Source organism: Plodia interpunctella, chromosome 18 (genome assembly GCF_027563975.2).
Source record: "Plodia interpunctella isolate USDA-ARS_2022_Savannah chromosome 18, ilPloInte3.2, whole genome shotgun sequence".
NCBI lineage: Eukaryota > Metazoa > Arthropoda > Insecta > Lepidoptera > Pyralidae > Plodia > Plodia interpunctella.
Window position 1 is genome coordinate 6,236,582 of NC_071311.1, and position 18,756 is coordinate 6,255,337.

General features: G+C 36.1%; 4 protein-coding genes and 1 long non-coding RNA gene across 16 annotated transcripts in view; 2 read left to right on the forward strand and 3 right to left on the reverse strand.

Annotated features, from left to right (window-relative positions):
* Nucleotides 1-1,403, forward strand: part of Hnf4 (Hepatocyte nuclear factor 4) — a 41,086-nt gene extending 39,683 nt beyond the window's left edge. For all 4 annotated transcript variants that reach the window (XM_053759180.2, XM_053759182.1, XM_053759181.1 and 1 more), the window contains exon 10: nucleotides 121-1,403. In XM_053759180.2, coding sequence (XP_053615155.1) covers nucleotides 121-172 — 52 coding nt within the window. In that variant the 3' untranslated portion in view covers nucleotides 173-1,403. The remainder of the gene's footprint in view (nucleotides 1-120) is intronic.
* LOC128677979 (uncharacterized) lies at nucleotides 891-2,450 on the reverse strand. 2 transcript variants are annotated; one of them, XR_008405588.1, is made up of 2 exons: nucleotides 2,380-2,450; nucleotides 891-2,191 (listed from the first exon to the last, which is right to left on the reverse strand). It is a non-coding gene; the product is annotated as an uncharacterized LOC128677979 (long non-coding RNA). The 2 variants fall into 2 exon arrangements; XR_008405589.1 differs by lacking the exon at nucleotides 2,380-2,450 and adding an exon at nucleotides 2,271-2,332.
* A 400-nt stretch (nucleotides 2,451-2,850) lies between these two features.
* LOC128677975 (fanconi-associated nuclease 1-like) lies at nucleotides 2,851-11,492 on the reverse strand. 3 transcript variants are annotated; one of them, XM_053759177.1, is made up of 12 exons: nucleotides 10,766-11,492; nucleotides 9,976-10,257; nucleotides 9,356-9,548; nucleotides 8,525-8,755; nucleotides 7,905-8,027; nucleotides 7,068-7,299; nucleotides 6,371-6,549; nucleotides 5,915-6,033; nucleotides 4,959-5,202; nucleotides 4,370-4,396; nucleotides 4,239-4,323; nucleotides 2,851-3,517 (listed from the first exon to the last, which is right to left on the reverse strand). In XM_053759177.1, exons 1-12 carry the CDS (start codon nucleotides 11,334-11,336, stop codon nucleotides 3,320-3,322), a joined length of 2,484 nt encoding a protein of 827 aa, XP_053615152.1. In that variant the 5' UTR covers nucleotides 11,337-11,492; the 3' UTR covers nucleotides 2,851-3,319. The 3 variants fall into 3 exon arrangements, with proteins under 3 accessions (XP_053615152.1, XP_053615151.1, XP_053615153.1); XM_053759178.1 differs by having other exon boundaries at nucleotides 3,379-3,517; nucleotides 4,951-5,202; XM_053759176.1 differs by having other exon boundaries at nucleotides 4,239-4,396; nucleotides 4,951-5,202.
* On the forward strand, nucleotides 10,888-14,061 carry LOC128677977 (dynein light chain Tctex-type 5-like). Of its 3 annotated transcripts, none has more exons than XM_053759186.1 (3): nucleotides 10,888-11,026; nucleotides 12,434-12,627; nucleotides 13,866-14,061. In XM_053759186.1, exons 1-3 carry the CDS (start codon nucleotides 11,018-11,020, stop codon nucleotides 14,029-14,031), a joined length of 369 nt encoding a protein of 122 aa, XP_053615161.1. In that variant the 5' UTR covers nucleotides 10,888-11,017; the 3' UTR covers nucleotides 14,032-14,061. The 3 variants fall into 3 exon arrangements, with proteins under 3 accessions (XP_053615161.1, XP_053615158.1, XP_053615160.1); XM_053759183.1 differs by lacking the exon at nucleotides 10,888-11,026 and adding an exon at nucleotides 11,618-11,776; XM_053759185.2 differs by lacking the exon at nucleotides 10,888-11,026 and adding an exon at nucleotides 11,816-11,970.
* Nucleotides 14,062-14,750: 689 nt separating this feature from the next.
* Nucleotides 14,751-18,756, reverse strand: part of LOC128677505 (synaptic vesicle membrane protein VAT-1 homolog-like) — a 32,625-nt gene continuing 28,619 nt past the window's right edge. Inside the window, exons 8-9 of one of the 4 annotated variants that reach the window (XM_053758407.2) lie at nucleotides 18,557-18,749; nucleotides 14,751-16,897 (exon numbers count right to left, since the gene is read on the reverse strand). In XM_053758407.2, coding sequence (XP_053614382.1) covers nucleotides 16,866-16,897; nucleotides 18,557-18,749 — 225 coding nt within the window. In that variant the 3' untranslated portion in view covers nucleotides 14,751-16,865. Of the gene's footprint in view, nucleotides 16,898-18,508; nucleotides 18,750-18,756 lie in introns of all 4 variants that reach the window. The other 3 variants (XM_053758405.2, XM_053758404.2, XM_053758403.2) reach the window with 3 other exon arrangements.

Below are 18,756 nucleotides of genomic sequence, written 5' to 3' on the forward strand. Positions count from 1 at the left end.
TAAACTTTTTTCCTATTATATATGTATATAAATATTTATGTATACATTTGATTGGTTTGTAATTGTGGTGTTGGTCCTGGGTTTGTAGCCAATAGTAACGATTGCGTTGTTTGTGACCAGGAGTCCGGCGCAAGCGTCGCCGGTCAGGAGCGCGGACATTACGTTGTTATAGTGGACCTTGCGACGACCAATGTCAAGTGTAATCGTAATTATGTTTCAATAGATCAATGAAGATCGTCGTCTGTTCTTATTATTATGGGGTCCATTGTGTTCGCACGTCGAACATTTGGCCCTTTTATACTTACCCCCATGACCTATTCACTAGTAGCAGGTATTCTGAAGGACTGCATAAGCTTCAGATAACGTCGTATGTGAAAATGAGACAGAAAATAGTTATTCGATTTTGGAGTACACCATACATCAAAATGCTTCATCACGCGAAATAATTGTGAAGTTAATCAGTATGAGCTGGCGACGACTTTCATTTATCTATGCTTTCAATGTATTTTATTTATATTTGAGTGTTGTATGTACTCAAATATCGCATAGAAATTAAGACTTTGTTTATATTTTTTGTGTTTGCCAAATATAAGGCGACCTTGAATAATGTGGTTGCATGATTGATTATAATTTGTAGATTATATCGACTGTGGTGCCTGTAATTTAGTGAGGAAATATTTACATTAAATATATAGGTGTAGGTGTATTTCTGCCAATTTCCGAGTTATTTATACAATCTTAGATGTAGGTATTGGATTTTTTATAAGTGCAATCACTTCCCTCGGCTGTGTAAAGTATGTTTAGATAACATATCAATTTAGACGACGTAAAAATGTATTTGATTTCCTTTAAAACTAAATTATCTGAATTAGTATATAGATATTTTTATAAATGTTTTATATATATATACCATCAAGGTATTTTATAGTTCCCTAAGCTGTACACACGGTGAGGTATTTTTAAAAGGAAAAGATAGGCTATCCATTGTAAGAGTTAGTTACCAATAGAAAAATAGGGGTCGGTTATCCTATTGTTAAAATTGTTTTTGTATTTTTATTAATTTTTGTATCAGGAGCAAAATACATTTTTTTTATTAAATAAATATTATTATTGGCACAGCTAAGTCTTGTGGTGCATAAAAATATGCATTTTGTAGATTATTTAGTTTTAATAATGGAGATGTTTAAATTAACAAAATGCTCAACCCTTTTGCTTGTTTGATGAATTTTTTGCGGTGAAAGTAGGGATTACCAACATAGTCTTGAAACCTGTGTTGTAATTATAAATATATAAAATAGGTGCCTTATTTCCCTACAATTTGTAGGTTGGTGTATTGTTGAATGTACATACTATGTTATGATTTTTTAGTAGAATATATTTTAATAAATAATCTGTTACACAAATGTTGTACTTTTATTTACGAAACTACTGCATACGCCCTAGTCAAAATACACTAAAATATAGTTGCTTACACAAATCATAGCTTTTATCCGAAGAGGACACAGCGAGAGGAACACAAGAAAATTATCAGTATCTTCGGTCATATTCATTGCTACTTTGGTATAGCGGGGGCTGAAGGTTTCTCAGTGACGTCCATGTAGCCTTTCCTTCTGTTCATGCGGCTGGCGCAGTACAGGTACACCACGGACACGGCCGACACAGCGGACATCGCCAGCAGAGGGATATAAATTGAAAACATTTTCTCTGATTTTTTGCTAGATTGACTTGTCCTGCTAGATGAAATGTATCAAAAATGACATCGTGTACTGCGTCTTAAAAGTTTCCTTGCGGTAATTGCACAGATAATATAATACAAAAAGCATACGATTAAACAGGTCATATTTATTTGAAAAAAACAACCTATGGAAATGATTTTCCATGGAAGTACCTTTTCCTTCCTTCACCGGGAGTAAGCGACCTTACAAGACCAAGTTGCTAGCATCATAATGGTTTGTTTTATGTTATATCACCACCACGTTAACTTTTAGTTTAAAATATCGCTCTCATCTCAGCAAGTTTCCGGTTGCGTTCGGGGCTATGACGCCGTCAAGTCCATCCGTCCGTGAATAACCTGTTTGTTGCCTATTTGCTTCCTACGGTATGTGCTCCTTTAGTCGACTTGTACAACATTAAAGCGACTCCATATTCTTGAGAATAGGCTTCACCCATCGCCCCCGGCTCACTAGCGCCACTAAAAATAAAAGAACACAGATTATGCTGCTCCTAAATGATTTTATTAGACTCATAGTTTTTTATTATAAAAAATGTACTTAGCCCATTTACGCCAAGGGTTTTGATGGCCAAGGTATATTTTGGTAACAGTCAATAGAAAAATATGTAAAACTTTTTATATTAAAATCTATTATCTAATGTACCTACCTAATGTACCACTTTTTTAGTTTTCGCTGATAAATAAAAGATAAACAAGGTAATAGTGACGCTCGTGTGTGCGGTGTGCCCGAGTCTTATCAATTTACACACACATTGATACGCCAGTACTGAGAAATGTGTCTATGTACGAAAAGGTAGATATGTCGCAGTAAGATACATAGATAAAGCTGTAATATTGGTAGTATAATTATATGCCCTAACATAGTTATAAGAAAGTGATTAATTACTATCTTACTAGGAATATAATTAAGAAGTTTCTTAGTAATATAATTATTGTAAGAGTGTAGTTTAATACTATATGTAAGAGTAGAGATTTGTACGAGAAAATAACCAACATTTTGCGACCATATTCTGGGAAATTAATTTTGGGGTTAGAGCTCCAACCCGGTGCCACCTAACGGGGTTATTGTTAGCATTCATACGCTACCCGCACACGGTGTTTATAAATTAAACAACATATTATAAAAATATATGATTTATTTAATACAACAGTCAATGTAGATTAACATAACCTCATTATACAAACATACAGCCTCTTAGCGTAAATCTAATATGAATATCCAACGAATTAAATAAAGAAATAAAGTTCCAGTAAATTTGTACTTCCTACATATTTTAGAAGTAAACTTAAAGTAAAAAAAGTAATTAATTAACAGTCATATAAAATAATATAGTAACGTAGAGCAATGACGCAACTACTTTTGAGCACTGGTCAAAATTCGTTTTAGTAATTTTTCTTAAAAGATTATAATTCTATCTATTTATAAAAGAGTGATATTTTGTTTTCAGATTGCACATAACATAATCATTGATTCAATCACAGTTCAGCTCATTAAACATTGTATTTTGCAGAAAAATATGCGTTAGTTTACAATTTGCGTTGTTTTCACTAGACTTCTTAAAATATTTTACAAACATGTACTTAATTTTAAGTGGTTAGACCCATCCCAGGGGGAGCTACGGCGGATGCCCCCCCCGGCTCCGCCGCAGCCCCCCCTGGCTCCTTGCGCCGCGCGCCCACGCAGCAGAACTCCGCCTCGAACCCGATCTCCCGCAGGAACTGCAGCCACTGGATCTGCTTTATCGACGGCTTATCCGAGTCCGTCTTCACTTCCACGAATTTTATCTGTCAATGTCAATAGTAAATAAGCAATATATTATTACCCTGTAATTCGTAAAATACAGTATGTTTCAACATACTGTAAATTACAGTATATAATAATATGCTTTGTCTCGAAAGAGACAACACACTTTATGATATTTTCTATCAACAGAAATGTTGATAGAAAATATCATAAAGTGCGATAGTGACAATTTGATAAAAAATTATATGTATATTCAGTAGTTCTGATATTAGGTTTATATCTATTTTTATATAACTAAGTGATGAGGATAATTTGCGTGTGAAATGCGGTGATGGCAATGGGCATACCAGTCCATTAATATTGTCAAGAAAATTGTTGTGTGTGTTTCACTCCACGTAATGACCACGACCCTGGATCATGAGGAAATATGATGACTACTAAGAAGAAGCGATAAGGGTGGCTACCCGAGGGTGAATTTCACGAGCGTTTTGAACTCCGCCGCGTGCTGTCATTGGTGTTTATTAAATAGTACCAAACACAGTGATCAATTTAATTATCCTATTTTATAAATAAATAAAATATTGGTACGATGTTAATTTTACAAATGTTTAATTAAAAAAAAAAAAACAATTTTTTATTCAAATAAAATGTGCGACACTAATGAAACGCTACACGCCGCGTTTAAACGCTCGTGAAATTGACCTCCGAGCGAATCCGGATAGCTAGTAATCAATGAATAAACACAACGTTGAAACAGAGTACCTTCCCTGTGTGAATATTCCACAGAGTGAGGTCAGGGAACCCGCAGCTCGAGTAGCGGTAGTCGGTCGCGAGGCGGCGGCTGAGCGCGGCCGCGCGCGGCGGCGACACGCAGCGCGCGGCCGCCGACAGCTGCGGCCATCGCACGCCCGACAACACACCTGGATTACGGCCGTTACCATCGAGTTAACATTAGATAGTTTTTCAAAAATAAATATGGGAGGTATCGATTGATCCGTCGATTTTCTCGAGGAAATAATCATTTATAAACGCAAATTTTGTGAGGATGTGTGTATGTATGTTTGTTACTCTTTTACGCAAAATCTACTGATTGTTATGAAATTTGGTACACGGGTAGAATATAACATGAAATAACACAGGGTACCTTTTATCCCGAAATTCTCACAGAGGCGAAGCCCTGGGACGCAGCTAGTATATATGAGACTTATGACAGTGAGTCGTCCTCACAAAGTGACGTCACAAATTTTGAAATCAAAGAGCACTTCATCCAAACAAACACTAAATTTTACTTTATTAATATATGTATTAATGATAGTAAACTGAATTTTGTCTTTGTTAAAAATTGAAGTAATGAAAGCGGTCAAAGTGCTCAAGACCCACTGACCCCGGGCTTCGCGACATCACAACCCCGAACGCAACCGGGAACATGCCGAGTTGAGAGAGAGAGAGTAAATAATAATATAAAACAAGTAACCTGGCGACCTGCTGTTCCACTGCCTGCTCATGATGTCCAGCATCTCCTCCGTCGTACACATCTCTATAAACGCCAGTCTCTCCTCTATGTCCGTCTGTCTGTTCGTGTAGAAGCTCTCGCAGAACATGTCCAGCGGGTACCTCTGGTACGGGGTGAGGAAGATACCCCGAACTCCACGGGGCTTCTTGTAGATCACGTCCCAGAATAATAGGAAGAACATCGTGGTTATTATGCTGCCCTCCCAGTGGTAACCTGGAATTGAGAAATGTTTAATAACTACTACTGCACGTATCTTCATGTAGTTTTGTTTTCAATGTGATTCCTGAGTGTATAATTTATAGGTTTTACCCAAGCGAAGCCGGGATGGGCCGCTAGAAAAATATAAAATACATACATCATTTTGTTATTAGTTAAATATTTACATCCAGCAGTATAGTGTAATAGTGGCAGAATTTTATATTAGACAACTACATTGTTATATTATTACTAGAAAAATATATAAGGTAAAAAAATATATTGTAAAAGATTAACGTACAGACAGATTTATAAATAGCATAACACACCGCCCCAAAAATGACTGATATGGAAAGTGAACTTTAAAGCGTCGACAATAGGTATACTTTACAATGACAACATATAGCTGACATACAAGAGGATTTTTATCGACATAATTTTTTGTCATTGCAATACCGTATTCACGGTCAAAATTGGTTGACCCATCCCAGCAACACACAGTGTTGCCAGACAAGAGGATATAGCGCCCTCGATTATTTTCTACTCTTTATAGACAGACTGATACTCTTAATCTTTTTAAAATTTTGCATAGATATAATTTGAAATATGGAGGGATTTCCAGGATGAAAGGTCTACCTTGCATTCCGGAAAAATAAATGTTCCCGTGGAAAATCACGCGGACGAAGCCGCGGGTAATAGCTATAGTTACTGAATAAATGGTCGACTTAACCGTGCGTGAAGTCCTCCTCCTGCAAGTAGTGTGAGATACAGTAGTGCTCCGCGTCCTGTATCTGGCGCTCCGCCCCCTGCCGCGTCTCGAACATCAGTTTGCCGCGCGGGTTGCTGCGGCTGCGGGCATATTTGTAGTCAGTGGCGCAGTCACAGTCCGGGGCATTGATTTATATATTAACTAGCTGCGCCCCGGGGTTTCGCTCCCGTGGGAATATTTTAACACATTCACATTCCAGGATATTTTCTAGCCGTGCACCAAATTTTATAACAATCGGTCCAGTAGATAAACAAATTTACTTTCGCATTAATAATATTAGTTGGGATTGAGTTAGTGAAAAATTCTCTTAATATACAATTTAGAAAATTACTTAAACACCTGTAATGTTTGCTATCATAACTTTCAGTTTGGTTCTCATCATTATTCTTATGACATAAAAAAAATAATGAGTCTCACTCCATAGGGTGTTTGTAGACATGTTTGGCGGGCAGAGCGTCCTCCTCTCGGTGCAGCAGCAGCAGGCGCGCGCGCAGAACGGCGCTGGCGCGTGACGTCACGCGGCGCGCGCGCATGCGCAGTGTGCGCGCGGCTGCGTCGGGCAGCGAGTGCACGCCTTCCAGGAGTACCATCGCTGCCTGCAGTGTGGATGCTTTTGACTTTTGGAGCCTTGGACATTATATTATGACGACCTTCTTGGCGAACCTATCCGCTATTTAGAGGCCCCGGGTTCGATTCCCAGTGTGTGCAAATATTTGTCTATGGTTCTAGGTCTGTTGTGTCTGTCTCTGTGTTTGTGTCCATCGGACCCGGGATACGAACTTAGTGCTTAGAGTTGACCGTTGAGTGTTGACTATTTATTTATAAAAAAATATAAATCATAATATAAAAATTAGGTATATTATAAGTTCTTTGCGCACAATAAAGGATTTTCTAAAATTCCCATGGAAACAGGAAGAACACAGAATTTTTATGTCGTGAAAAGCGAATATGACAATAATCTCCAGTTATCAACAATCCATAAAATATCCACACCAAACTCTGTTATAATTTTATTAAACTAAAAAAACATATTATAAGACAGAAATGCGTGGAAGACATTAGGGGACGAGACTTAAATAGCTACAAAAATACATTTAAAAAAAACTGTAGTCACCTCATCATACAACTCCAGGTTATACAATATCAATGCTTTCTCAGAATACCAATCCGACTTCTTGTGCTGCCGGAACCAGACCTGGTTGATGAGCGACGTGAGGATATCTACGGCCAGTGTGTACTGCTCTTTTGTCTTGTGCTTCTTCAGTTCCACAACGCCGACTTCTAGGATTTTAACGTAGATGTGCGCGGGAGTGTAGCGACGGAGCCATATAGGCAGGGCTTTGTAGCTAAAAATAAGTATGAATGTTGGGAAAACGCTCGAATGAGCGAGAGAGACGATGATATAATATATATAAAAAATTGACACTGTCTATTAGAATGTTCGAGTTTGATATAGCTCGTGCTGGCCTGCGGGGTACATATAGTGGAATCTTCATTGGATTGTGTAATATTTAAGTTAATTATTCTTGTATTTATATGTACCTGTTCATTTCCCAAATAAAATTAATAATGTTACATTTCGTCGATTTTTATTATCATAAAATAAATAATGTTAATGCTTGCTGAAAGCTCCCGTGCGAGTTACTGTAAAAGTGGCGTCACACATTTATTTTGTAAGCGACAAAAGATTTGATAAATGAACATTTCATAAACAAAAGTTTATAGAATGTACATTTGTGACATTCCATGGGTTAAGGAATGAACGGTTTTTTTAATCTCTACCATGGAATTATTAGGTACTCTGTACCTTTACAGATTACTGACCACAATGTTCCTTCGCCCGTAATACGTCACATTTTGTGTTCCACATATAACTACTATACATAGGGACTAACTACTTACAACAACGTTTAAATTTTCTTTTATGGTTGCTCTACTTATTTAAACTCACCATAACATTTCCCCTTCAGACATATCTTTGTACATAGAGTACACTTTTTTGACAATATTACATTTTTCGTTTAAGTCTGTTTTTTCTAAGTAATCTTCATAAATACGGTGAGCGGAAAAGTATCTGAAAAAAAGTTTCTTTTTTAATATGAAGTTAATAGTATCTTAATAATAGGTTAGATAAATAAAATCTAGATTAAGTATTAGTATTTTTATGAAATTTGGTAAATGCGTAGAATATAACCTGGATTTCAACCATGGTACATTTCACTCCGAAATTACCACTTGAGGCAACAACTTGGCACAGCTATTCATTATATTCAATTTAATTATATATCAATAAATGTAATAATAACAGGATATCCCATTATTCACTCTATGACAAATATTTGTATTTTCTTCACTTTCAGAATACAACTTAAAGCTATACTGTTTCAGAACATATTAAAAATACTGATGAAATTTTAAAATTCAACTGTGGTTTTACGACCGGCCGCCTGCCATCAACCCTATATGGGATTGTGTTGGTGCCTGTCAGATTTTCAGTATTTACATCCACTGTAGGGTATGGTGTGGTACCATTCTAGCGAGAGAATTTGAATATAGTTGCTATAAAATTACCTGTCAAATTGTTCCCTATTATCAAAGACAATACTGGCATCATCTAACTCCATGTTTTTGTCAATCGGGTAGGCCTCTAATCCAACTTTGTCATACAAAATAGTCACTTCCAGTCTCTTCTCTCTAATGATTTCATAGTTGATACCTAAGTACATAAGCAAGTACAACTTTTCAAGAGTGTTCCGTGCAGCGACTGATAGTTTGAAACAGGGGCCCGCCTGTCGCGTCATTCTGAAAAGAGACACTTTCGTATTAAAGTTCAGACTATGTTTATGATGTCACAATATAAGCATTCAGTCTTAGTATCTTAGATGACTTTTAGCAGATTTTGTCAAGACTAGGTTAAGCCTCCCCATTGGTTGAAGCCATTCTCAATATCTAGGATCCAGATCCTGAATCTTCTATAACTTTAACCTTTTTTTCTTTGAACATTTTTTTTCATTCAAGTGCTTTCAAAATTGAATGTTTTCAATACTCATCAGCTGCTTTATATTCCTTAGCTGCCTCGCCCGACATCCAAATAGGTACTATTGCGTCTCTTTTGAGGATTTACCCGGTCCGCGCTGACAAGGGTCAGGCAAAGTCATAGCACATATGTAACTTGTAACACCACACAAGATTACTTCAGTGAAAAGTAAGCTTTAAATCCTCTGCTCTTTAAATTGATAAAACGAGAGCTGACAGTGAGCAGTCCACCAATTTGTTATCAATATATATGTATATCCAAAGAGGAAGTTGTGAAGCTTATTTTTAAATGAAGTCATATTCCCTGAGTGGGTGCAGTGCGATACAACTGTGTTTTAAGTCTTTCTTACTTCTGCATCCACTTACATTCTTAGCACTCTGTCGGTGTTGCTCTGTGAGCTGCCAATGAAATAGTTTCCAATGGAAGACATACGACAGTAGCTCCGCAGTGCTCCTATAGCACCTTGTTTTGATCGGATCTTCAGCTTCAAGTCTTTGCATATCTGCTTTAGTTCATCAGCCTTCAGTATTGCGACTAGGTCATCAAAACTCAGGTTTCCTGGAACATATTGAATATATTTTCTGAGGTAAGAATTAAGAACTGTTTTTTTTTGTTTAGGTGTTTTAATTAAGGCAAACAATTTTTATTTATTTACTTTTTGCAGAACCAATAGTTGTGTTTTTAAAAACATACATATTTGCACACTTGAAAAAAATATTGATTTTATTATACTTATGTATACTCATAAAAAGACAAAGCAATATCTATTACATTTTAATGTACCTAAACAAACAAGGTGCAGGCATATGTATACATATTAATCTAGACTAGATCAAGATAAAATTGATAATAATTTGACAATAAAATAAATAGATAAATTACATTTAAAAAAATCCAATTATTACAACAAATATTTCCTAACAGTATATATACATGGTTGTACATAGTTATAACAATAGCAGTTATGTGAGATGAAAATGCTTACCATCCTCCACAGACCCTCTCACTACCAAACCATTAGTGATCAAGGAATCCAGCATCACTTGGAAGGTTGAGTCATCCACCTGGGTATCATCGGTCAGCATAGCTTTCACCTGGTCAGTCTTGTACCACCCAACTTTTCGCCAGTATAGACGGCAAACCACTCTTATGCCTGGTGTCACCACCGATAAGCATCTACTTAACAGCATTTGACTGTCTTCTGATAATAAGTTCTTTAAAGACTCATTTTCTAGACATTTTCTTATTGTATTTATTAACAGTTTAGCTAAAATCAACGAACATTGTTGATGATGTGTTATTTGCTGACATCACATCTATTAATAGTTAAATTCCTAATGGTTGCAGGTTGTGATCATGTGATGAAACACACACAACTTTATTGGCAACATTACCTATATGTCCACTTCACACACTAGCTGATCATCAACTAAATGTAGATTTCCTCACAATATTTTCCTTCACCAGAGTTAACATTCTTTTGTTTTTATATAATTAGTAAGGATTAGGACAATTATTTTAAATTAACATCTTTATTTGCCTAGAGTAGTTAAAAACAGTATTGGGTATAATAGCTAAAGAAGAAACAAACATTTTAAATGTGCTTGTTGTGATTTGTGAAATGTAGCAGTTTTATATGATTCAAGGTAAGAGTAAGAGAATATTAACCATGTAGCATTGTCCCACTATAGTTGTAGAACAAAGTGAGTGACCACTCATATTAATCAGCCAATAAAATAATATGGTGAGAAGAACAAAATCGAATGTTCACTTACTTTTGTCATCCTTAGCATAATCATTGGTTTCATTTAGTGGAAACTTTGTTTCTGTAAAGTCTGCATCTAATTTTCTTTTCACAGGAGTCCTTTTCATCACAATTCTCTTCTTGATAGGAGAATAAAATGTAGTTTTCGAACCTGGACTAGACTTAGGAGTAAAACAAGGGTTTGGTGTCTTCATAGGCGTTGAAATGGTTGGTGCTTTCTGCTCAGGAGTTGTGAACGCAGGTGCACTCTTCTCAGGAATCAATGAATATGGTATAGTATCTTGCGATGAATCAGAGTTAGCATCATTTTCGGATAAATCCAAATCAGGTTCTCTAACATTCGTTGGCATTGGAGAACAAAAATCTTCATCATCACTGGTCAAGTGTATAACCTCTTTTCCACTTTCCTTAATTAACTTTGATGACTTCGTAGATGTTGGGGATTTAGCCAAACTTAAGTTAAACTTCTTATTAGAAGCAGTTTTACCTCGTTTTTTCTTTGAATCAGTCATACTTTGCGAACAATTGCTTTTCTTGTGCTTTGTTTTGAAATACGTATCTAGAGTTGCTTGCCGGCTCATAATTGCAGTATTCTTAATTGTAATAAAACTAAACTGACTTTATTTCTTAAAAACCCCGAACGTATTAATAAATTTCACCAATGTAGGTACCTAGGTACCTAATTTTCAAAATACAAAAATCTTCAAAATAAAGTAAAGAAAAGAACGAATACCTACACATGAAATGAATGACAGTGACAGCTTCTTAAAAAGATAAGACAACGTCACATTTTTTTAAACTTACTGGCAAGAGCGACCTAAATATTTATCTAAATATATATACCTAAATATATATCACTCAAATGTTATAATAATCTGGTTCTGCCTGTAATCTAGGCGGCCAAATCGTTAGGCCATTGTAAACGAATAAAATTTATGATAAAATGTCCAAAGATATCAATAAATCTTCAATGAGTCTGGATATTGGAAGAAGAAAAAGTAGCATTATTAAACCAAAACTGGTATGTAAAATACTAACTACTAGATTTTTTAAAAGATTTTTCTACATTGTTTTTTTACAATATATGTTAGTATTTACTACTAATCTGGTACTTGATTGATATTGATCAAACAAATTTGAACGAAGAATAGCTCAGCGTTATCAAGTATGATGATGACAGAAATCAAACTTCTACCACCTCGTCCAGTAAAGCAGGTAAAATATGATGGTGAAATATACTGACTATGTACGTAAAGTATCCAGTTGATATTTTCACAGATAATGTATATTTCTCTTGTCGTTTTAACAACGAATATTAACTAAAAACATAAAATAAATATGGAGGCTCCCATACAACAAACGTCATTATTGCAGTTTTATAGACAATGGTCTACGCGAGTCCGACACACACTTGATTGGTTTTATTTTATTTTAACACACACATCACCTTTATCATAGGTATATCTCATTGAAACTAAAAGTTACAAGAGTACGTTAAACCTATCTGATTGAGATCACGATGTATCTACACTTTTATAGAACCTATTTACCACGTCGTACCTACCCAGGTATAGGTACTAAATACACAGCTATTGCAGAGTTTGTATGCAACAACAATCCTAATTTAGCTATGTAATGAAGACCGTGGAGTATCGTCATTTCATTTATCATGTTAAAGGTACGAACCTACCAGCCGACTTACCAACTGAACTCAAAAAGGCGTTTTCAAGAAGATGATGTCAAGAAGATATTGAAAAGAATTGTCGACGCAGAACTGGAGGAGGTCGAGTACAGTGAAAAGGAGTTACCTGAGCTGATCCTTGGCCTGGCTGAAACCATTCGCAATGCCATCAAAGATGAAAACTATAACAGGTAATACATAATACATAGATCATATAGGGCCCAAAAAACGACGTCGCTGCTGTTGACTAAATTTGGCAAAAAAAATAAGTTTTAATTCTGGAAGAACTTTATCTAATCTAAGTAGGTACGTAGGTACTACGTACGAAGGTACGAAAAGAGTATGTGATTGGTGATTACTTTGATTAAATTGTCGTGTAAGGGTACGATGTTCTATGTCTTAGATGTTTTTGTAACCTTATATTTAGGCTTTTATTGTTGATTCAGTGAAGTTTGTTCTGCATTTTTTATGCAATTGATCTACGCGATGGTGTTATTGGCTGGCGCATACATCCAGTTACAGATGTACCTATCTTTATAATTATGTTTATTATTCCGTGTTCCATGCTATGAATACATGTGTGTACCAACCAGCCAGTCGTATACCATACATTCGTCAAAGAGTAGCTGTTATAACCTCTGCAGGACTCTTTGCCCTGAAACAGTTTCAGGTTTCAAAGAAATATGTCTAAATGACATTGATTTATTTCTTCACTGTGATTTTATCAAGCACAATTTCTAATTTAATTTAAAAATAATGTTTGACTTCGTGTTTCATTAAAATGCCAATTATATCACAAGGATGTTTTACATCCTTCCATTTATCGCTGGATTTATAACTATGCCAATTTTATGTTTCTGTTGCTGCAAAAAAAGTTGTTAATGAAATAACCGTTTCAAATTTTTTTTAGAATACCTAATCTAAATGTAAAAATGATAGAATATATATCGTTACTGCCATTCTTGGCTGGAATGGCGACGTATTACTTTTGTTTTAAGCGATAAATTGTGTACTCCTACGCTTATATGTCGCAAGGCCTATAGGTAGGTATACAGATCTACATCTTTATAGTAATAAAATCCAGCTTTTATAAACACAAAGAGCTAAAGAGATAACCCTTTATTGTTAAAACGCCAAAGTTCATTGTTCAGAAACGTATCATTGTAGTGTAGTAACGTCATTAAGAATTGAAACCAGCAAAGACATTCATTATTTAATCATATTGGTGTTGTGCAAATGACACGCGTCGTGTTAGTTGATCGTAAGAAGGAAAGTCTGCCCTAGCGTGGTGGTGCATTAAGCCGCTAAATCCACATTGGGCCCGCGTGATGGATCATTGTTAATCCTCCTTATTCATTGATATGGCCAGTGCCCCAGTTGTTGGGACATGAATTTGCGGCAAATGAAAACCACCTTTTTTCCTTTGCAGGTATAGGATACTGGTGACGGTGACCATCGGCCAGAGAAGGCAGCAATCAGTGCAGATATTCCACTCGTTCTTGTGGGACCACGAGCGCGACGGTTTTGCCTTCTACAACTATGAAAACCCACACATCTTCGCCAACGTAACAGCTTATGGTGTCTATTTAGATTAGATTTGTTTTAATAAATTGACTTGATTGTTATTTACTTTATTTTTAGACATTGCCCAGCATCTATATAATGATTATTCGACGTGTACTAACAAAAGTTCACTATAAGAAAACGTTCCTAGCGTGTATCGGTGTAGTAAGTAAGCAAGGCGCGTATCTGTTCCGCTCTCGTCGCTCTATCTATATAGTATTAATATAAAGAGGTAAGCCTTTGTGAGTTTGTGGCTTTGTCTGTTTGACCTACCGAACCGATTTCTTTTACCATTAGAAAGGTACAGTCAACAGCACATAAACCTACCCAAATGCATTGCAAACTCGCCGCTATCACCGCGCCATGGAGGTTCATGCAGTTGATGTGCTGTTGACTGTACATTATCCAAGATTGCTAGGCAATACTTTATCTCAAGATTCCCACGGGAGCGAAGCCCCGGGCAACATTTAGTTATAAATATTGATGGCAAAATGGACAAGTAGCTAAATTATTAAAACTTTATTGTACAAAATTATAAAAAAATTTACAAATAGTTTCATGGTTGACTAGCCCACGACTTTGCCCACAATTTCGTATGTGAATAAAATTCCAGGTAATCCTTAGTGCTCCCCTAACTGTCCTAGGAACCTACACACCAAATTACAGCTTTCTACGCCCAGTCGGATCGGCTGTGCGTCGTCTGTCAGTCAGTATAAGGTAACGATGAGTGATAATGAATAATACACAATCATAAGCATTTTTACAGATCATACATATTTATTTATCCATTTCATAGTATAGATATCACACTGGCCCGCCCTTATAAAAATAAATGTGTAATACAATAACGACCCAGTCTGGCGGCGGCCGGCGTGACGGCGCGGATTCTGGACATCGATATAAAATATTGGCATCATTCGGATACTAACCTACAACAATTTGGACACGCGTCAGCGCGGTCACGCCAGCCCTCCGAATTACTATTGAATTTCTCAAATATCCTTATAGAAGAAAAGTCAGAGATATTCTAAACCATTATACAGGTCGATATACACAAGATTTTATATTATAATGTTTACATTACAAGAAATTCGCACATATTTGACACACAAAGCGAAGGATATCGTTATAAGAAGACTAAAGTAGCTTTAAGATATTGGTCCGAGACGCTGAAGCGAGTTGTTCCGCGTACGCGATAGAGAGCAGCAAGCCACCGTACGAGAAGGGCGCGTGTGGCGCCATCTTCCGGTCCTAGCTACAACACTGGTACAAAAGCTAACTACGGCTGTGGGGTCGTTGTGGAGCCCGTGCGCAGGACGCGCTCAACAAAAACGTTCCAAAAGGGTAAAAAGTTTATAAAAATTGTAAAGAGTCAAATAAGTGAGGCCTGCGGAACGGGCCTGCGCGCGCGCCCGCTTGAGCAGCTCCAGGATCACTTTACTATATCCGCTTGATATGTGTTATATAGATAAAACATTTAGAGTACTGGGTACATATACCTAAACCATGTACATTATGGCGGTAAACGTTACTTACAACCTTACGAAAATAATAGTAGACAAATATATGCTAGGTATAAAAGAAATGCAGTGAATATTGGTATCAAAATATTACTCCTAATACACATCGTGTGAAAGTTTGATTAGATATGTGATATTTGTGTAAAGATACATAAAAAGCTATAAGTATATGAGACCGTTTACAGTCGATTGTTTTACAAAAATATGACTTATTACATCGTAGGTGACATCGAGTCTATTTTAGCCACAAAAATATTTCACAATTTCCACATAAGCTCGTCCAGTTGAGGCGAGAGCGAGGCGACGTGCCGTGTCACGCAACTGATGGCTAAATTAATTTCGACAACTCTCTTCCTAACTAGAAAATAATTTACAAAACTTCTAAGTATAAAAAATATAAAATAATTGTATATTTAAGCTCAAAATTAAAAAAAATAACATGTCATGTATAGGCTGCATAAAATACCTACCGCAAAACATCTAGCATACCTACTACAAAATATCACACGCAAGGTTTCTTCGTTCAAGTTGAGTCGGAGTATCGGTGAGGGAGACGAGCGAGCGCTCGGCCGCGGGGCCAATTTTAAACATTTACTAATAAAATATTAAAGCTTAACATACATAAAGATTAAGCATCTCTGCACCTTAGATATATAATAGCCATTCAAAATAACTGCAGATTAAAATATCTCATCTTAAAAATAAAATCTTAAACTATAATAAGACTCGTAAGTTTAGAAACAATTCCTAACTTAGGCCAAATTAATGCAATGAAGAAATGAGTAAAATATAAATTCATTGTAATTTCGCTGTCGCTTATCGAATTTCATCTTTTAAACACATGTTGTTTAACGAATAAAATAATGTGTCAGACAAATAAAACTAGTCAACACTGTTCGATCCTTAAGTTGGTAATGCTACTGCCAACCTAAGAGCCAATAAAAAAACAAACTAACTCATCTGTCACTCGCTATTGAAAAATGCAGATGAACAATGACTACCGTATCGTTCCCACAGTTGAATTTTATTTAACAATGTGATTACATACACTGGTAGTTTACGAAATCGCGAGCGACTGAGAAAAACATGTTGTTTGTTTGGCAGTTTTTTTGCCTTATCTGTGGTTCATAAGGGGCATTATGCATATAAGTAGATAAATTGTGATGTTGGTAGTGTTGAGATCGAACAATGTTGTGATCAGACTTATGAATTAGACGTAAAGAACATCGTGCAACGTAATGAGTTGCCGCGCGCATGCGCAGCCAGCGGCGTAGGACGAGCGGCTTCGAACTCTAAAATAAACAATTGGCGGTGGTTTGTCTTGTTCAGTCCTCGCGGGAAACAATTCAGCTTGACTCTTTCTCCTTATCCTTGGACTCTGTAATAAATAATTGAATGTATTATAATAAAAAATACAATGCATTTTCAAGTATTTAGTTTAGAAAAAAATATTTGAATTTTGATTTAAAAAAAAAACTAGTATGTCTTTCAGCGCATGAAACACGTGACAAGTTTCAATCACAAATCAATAGAGCGCACCTTCCTGTTATAAACTTTCGTCCCTTTTCCCAGAGGTTTCAGGCAAACGAGACGAACTTGTATAATACTTAACTTTGGAAGATAACCGACATCAGAAGTGGCTTTCATGGATGTCACATTGCATGATTATTCAATTATGTGTCAATAATATCATGCTGTATAAATAAATATACTTGCATTGTAGTATAAGAAATCATGCCACGATAAATAAGTTAGCTCAAAAAGAAGAATTCCGTTCAATTATTGATAAATCATTGAATATGATTCATTTAAATTCCACGCCACGAAAGAAGTCGCTGACAACAACAACGTGGTCGATCTGTTAGTGATGGCTCCACATAAATATGTGGAACCGCGGGAATCTGCGGGACTTATTTCGTGGTGTGGTACTCTAGTTCATTGCAGTTCTAAAAAATTTTATAAAAGCATATGGCATTTACATTTACATATTCATTCATATGTAATTCGCATTCATATCATAACTATTTATCTAATAGAATAGTAGCTATCCTATTAGATAGTTATTTAAAAATACGGTCAGCTGCTAGAAACTGAAACCCGAAGTTTATTGACCAAACTGGCTAAACGTATATGTGATGGCATCATGACAGACTGACAAATTGAAGAAGTTGTAGAAGTGGCTAAAATGTAAAGGTTATTTAAAACAGATTCATGTGAGTACTCTATTTTAATACTCATAAAAAGTAAGAAAATTCTAAGAATATACAGATAAAATTTTAAAAAAGGAATATAATTTTCTAGCAGCTCTTAATATAAGTCTGGCTATATTCAATTTTCCTTTACATTCGCTTATTTCCTCCTATAATTAAATAGGTACCTAGTCATACATAGGTAATGATAAAAAATATAAATACCAGGCAATAATAAAAAAAGCAAAAACTCTTCAAACAAAGCATAATACTTATTTCAAAATACAAGCCGCTGTTCGACTGAAGCCTTCACTATGCGTTTAGCCTTATGCGTGTGCGTGCGTAGTTAATCAAATCAAAAATCAAAGCAAAATATAAGTTAAAATATTTGTCCGAGTTGCCACTTTCGAAAAATAAACATTTTTATATTTTTATACGTCTCGTCTTATCAAATTCAACTAATCTAATATCTAAAATAGGTACTAACACAAATAAATTAGAAACTATGGATATCATTGAGTAGGTATTATTCGAGGGTAGTAGGCACCTTTGATTAAAGATTCAGTAGGTTTTACCCGTTGTCCCATCGTTATGACCCCTTAAAAATAAACTTTTAAGATTGTTATAGAATATTATGTAAAAATTTTGGCAACCGCTCTGAAAAATGCACATGCATTTATTATATTCTATCTAAAATAAATACACCTACTTTATGAATGGCAACCCTACAGTATACGTACTCATAACGGAAGCATCTACGCGTCTACGCATGCCGACGCTCGGTCTATTTCGGATCTCACCTTCGTCGCTGTTACCGTTAGTGAGCGGTTCTTCACCATTCTTCTCACCGTTCTCTTTCTTCTCCTCCTCCTTGGCGTCCTTATCTTTCTTCTCCTCCGAGCTCTCTTTGGCGGGTTTCTTCTCCTTGCCGGCTTTGCCCTTGGCAGGGGTGGCGGGCTTGGGTTTCGGCTCTAGGGACGGGTCAAGCACGAGTTTGCCGATGTTCTTGCGGTCGTGCATCTTCTGCATCGCTTCACCAACCTAATAG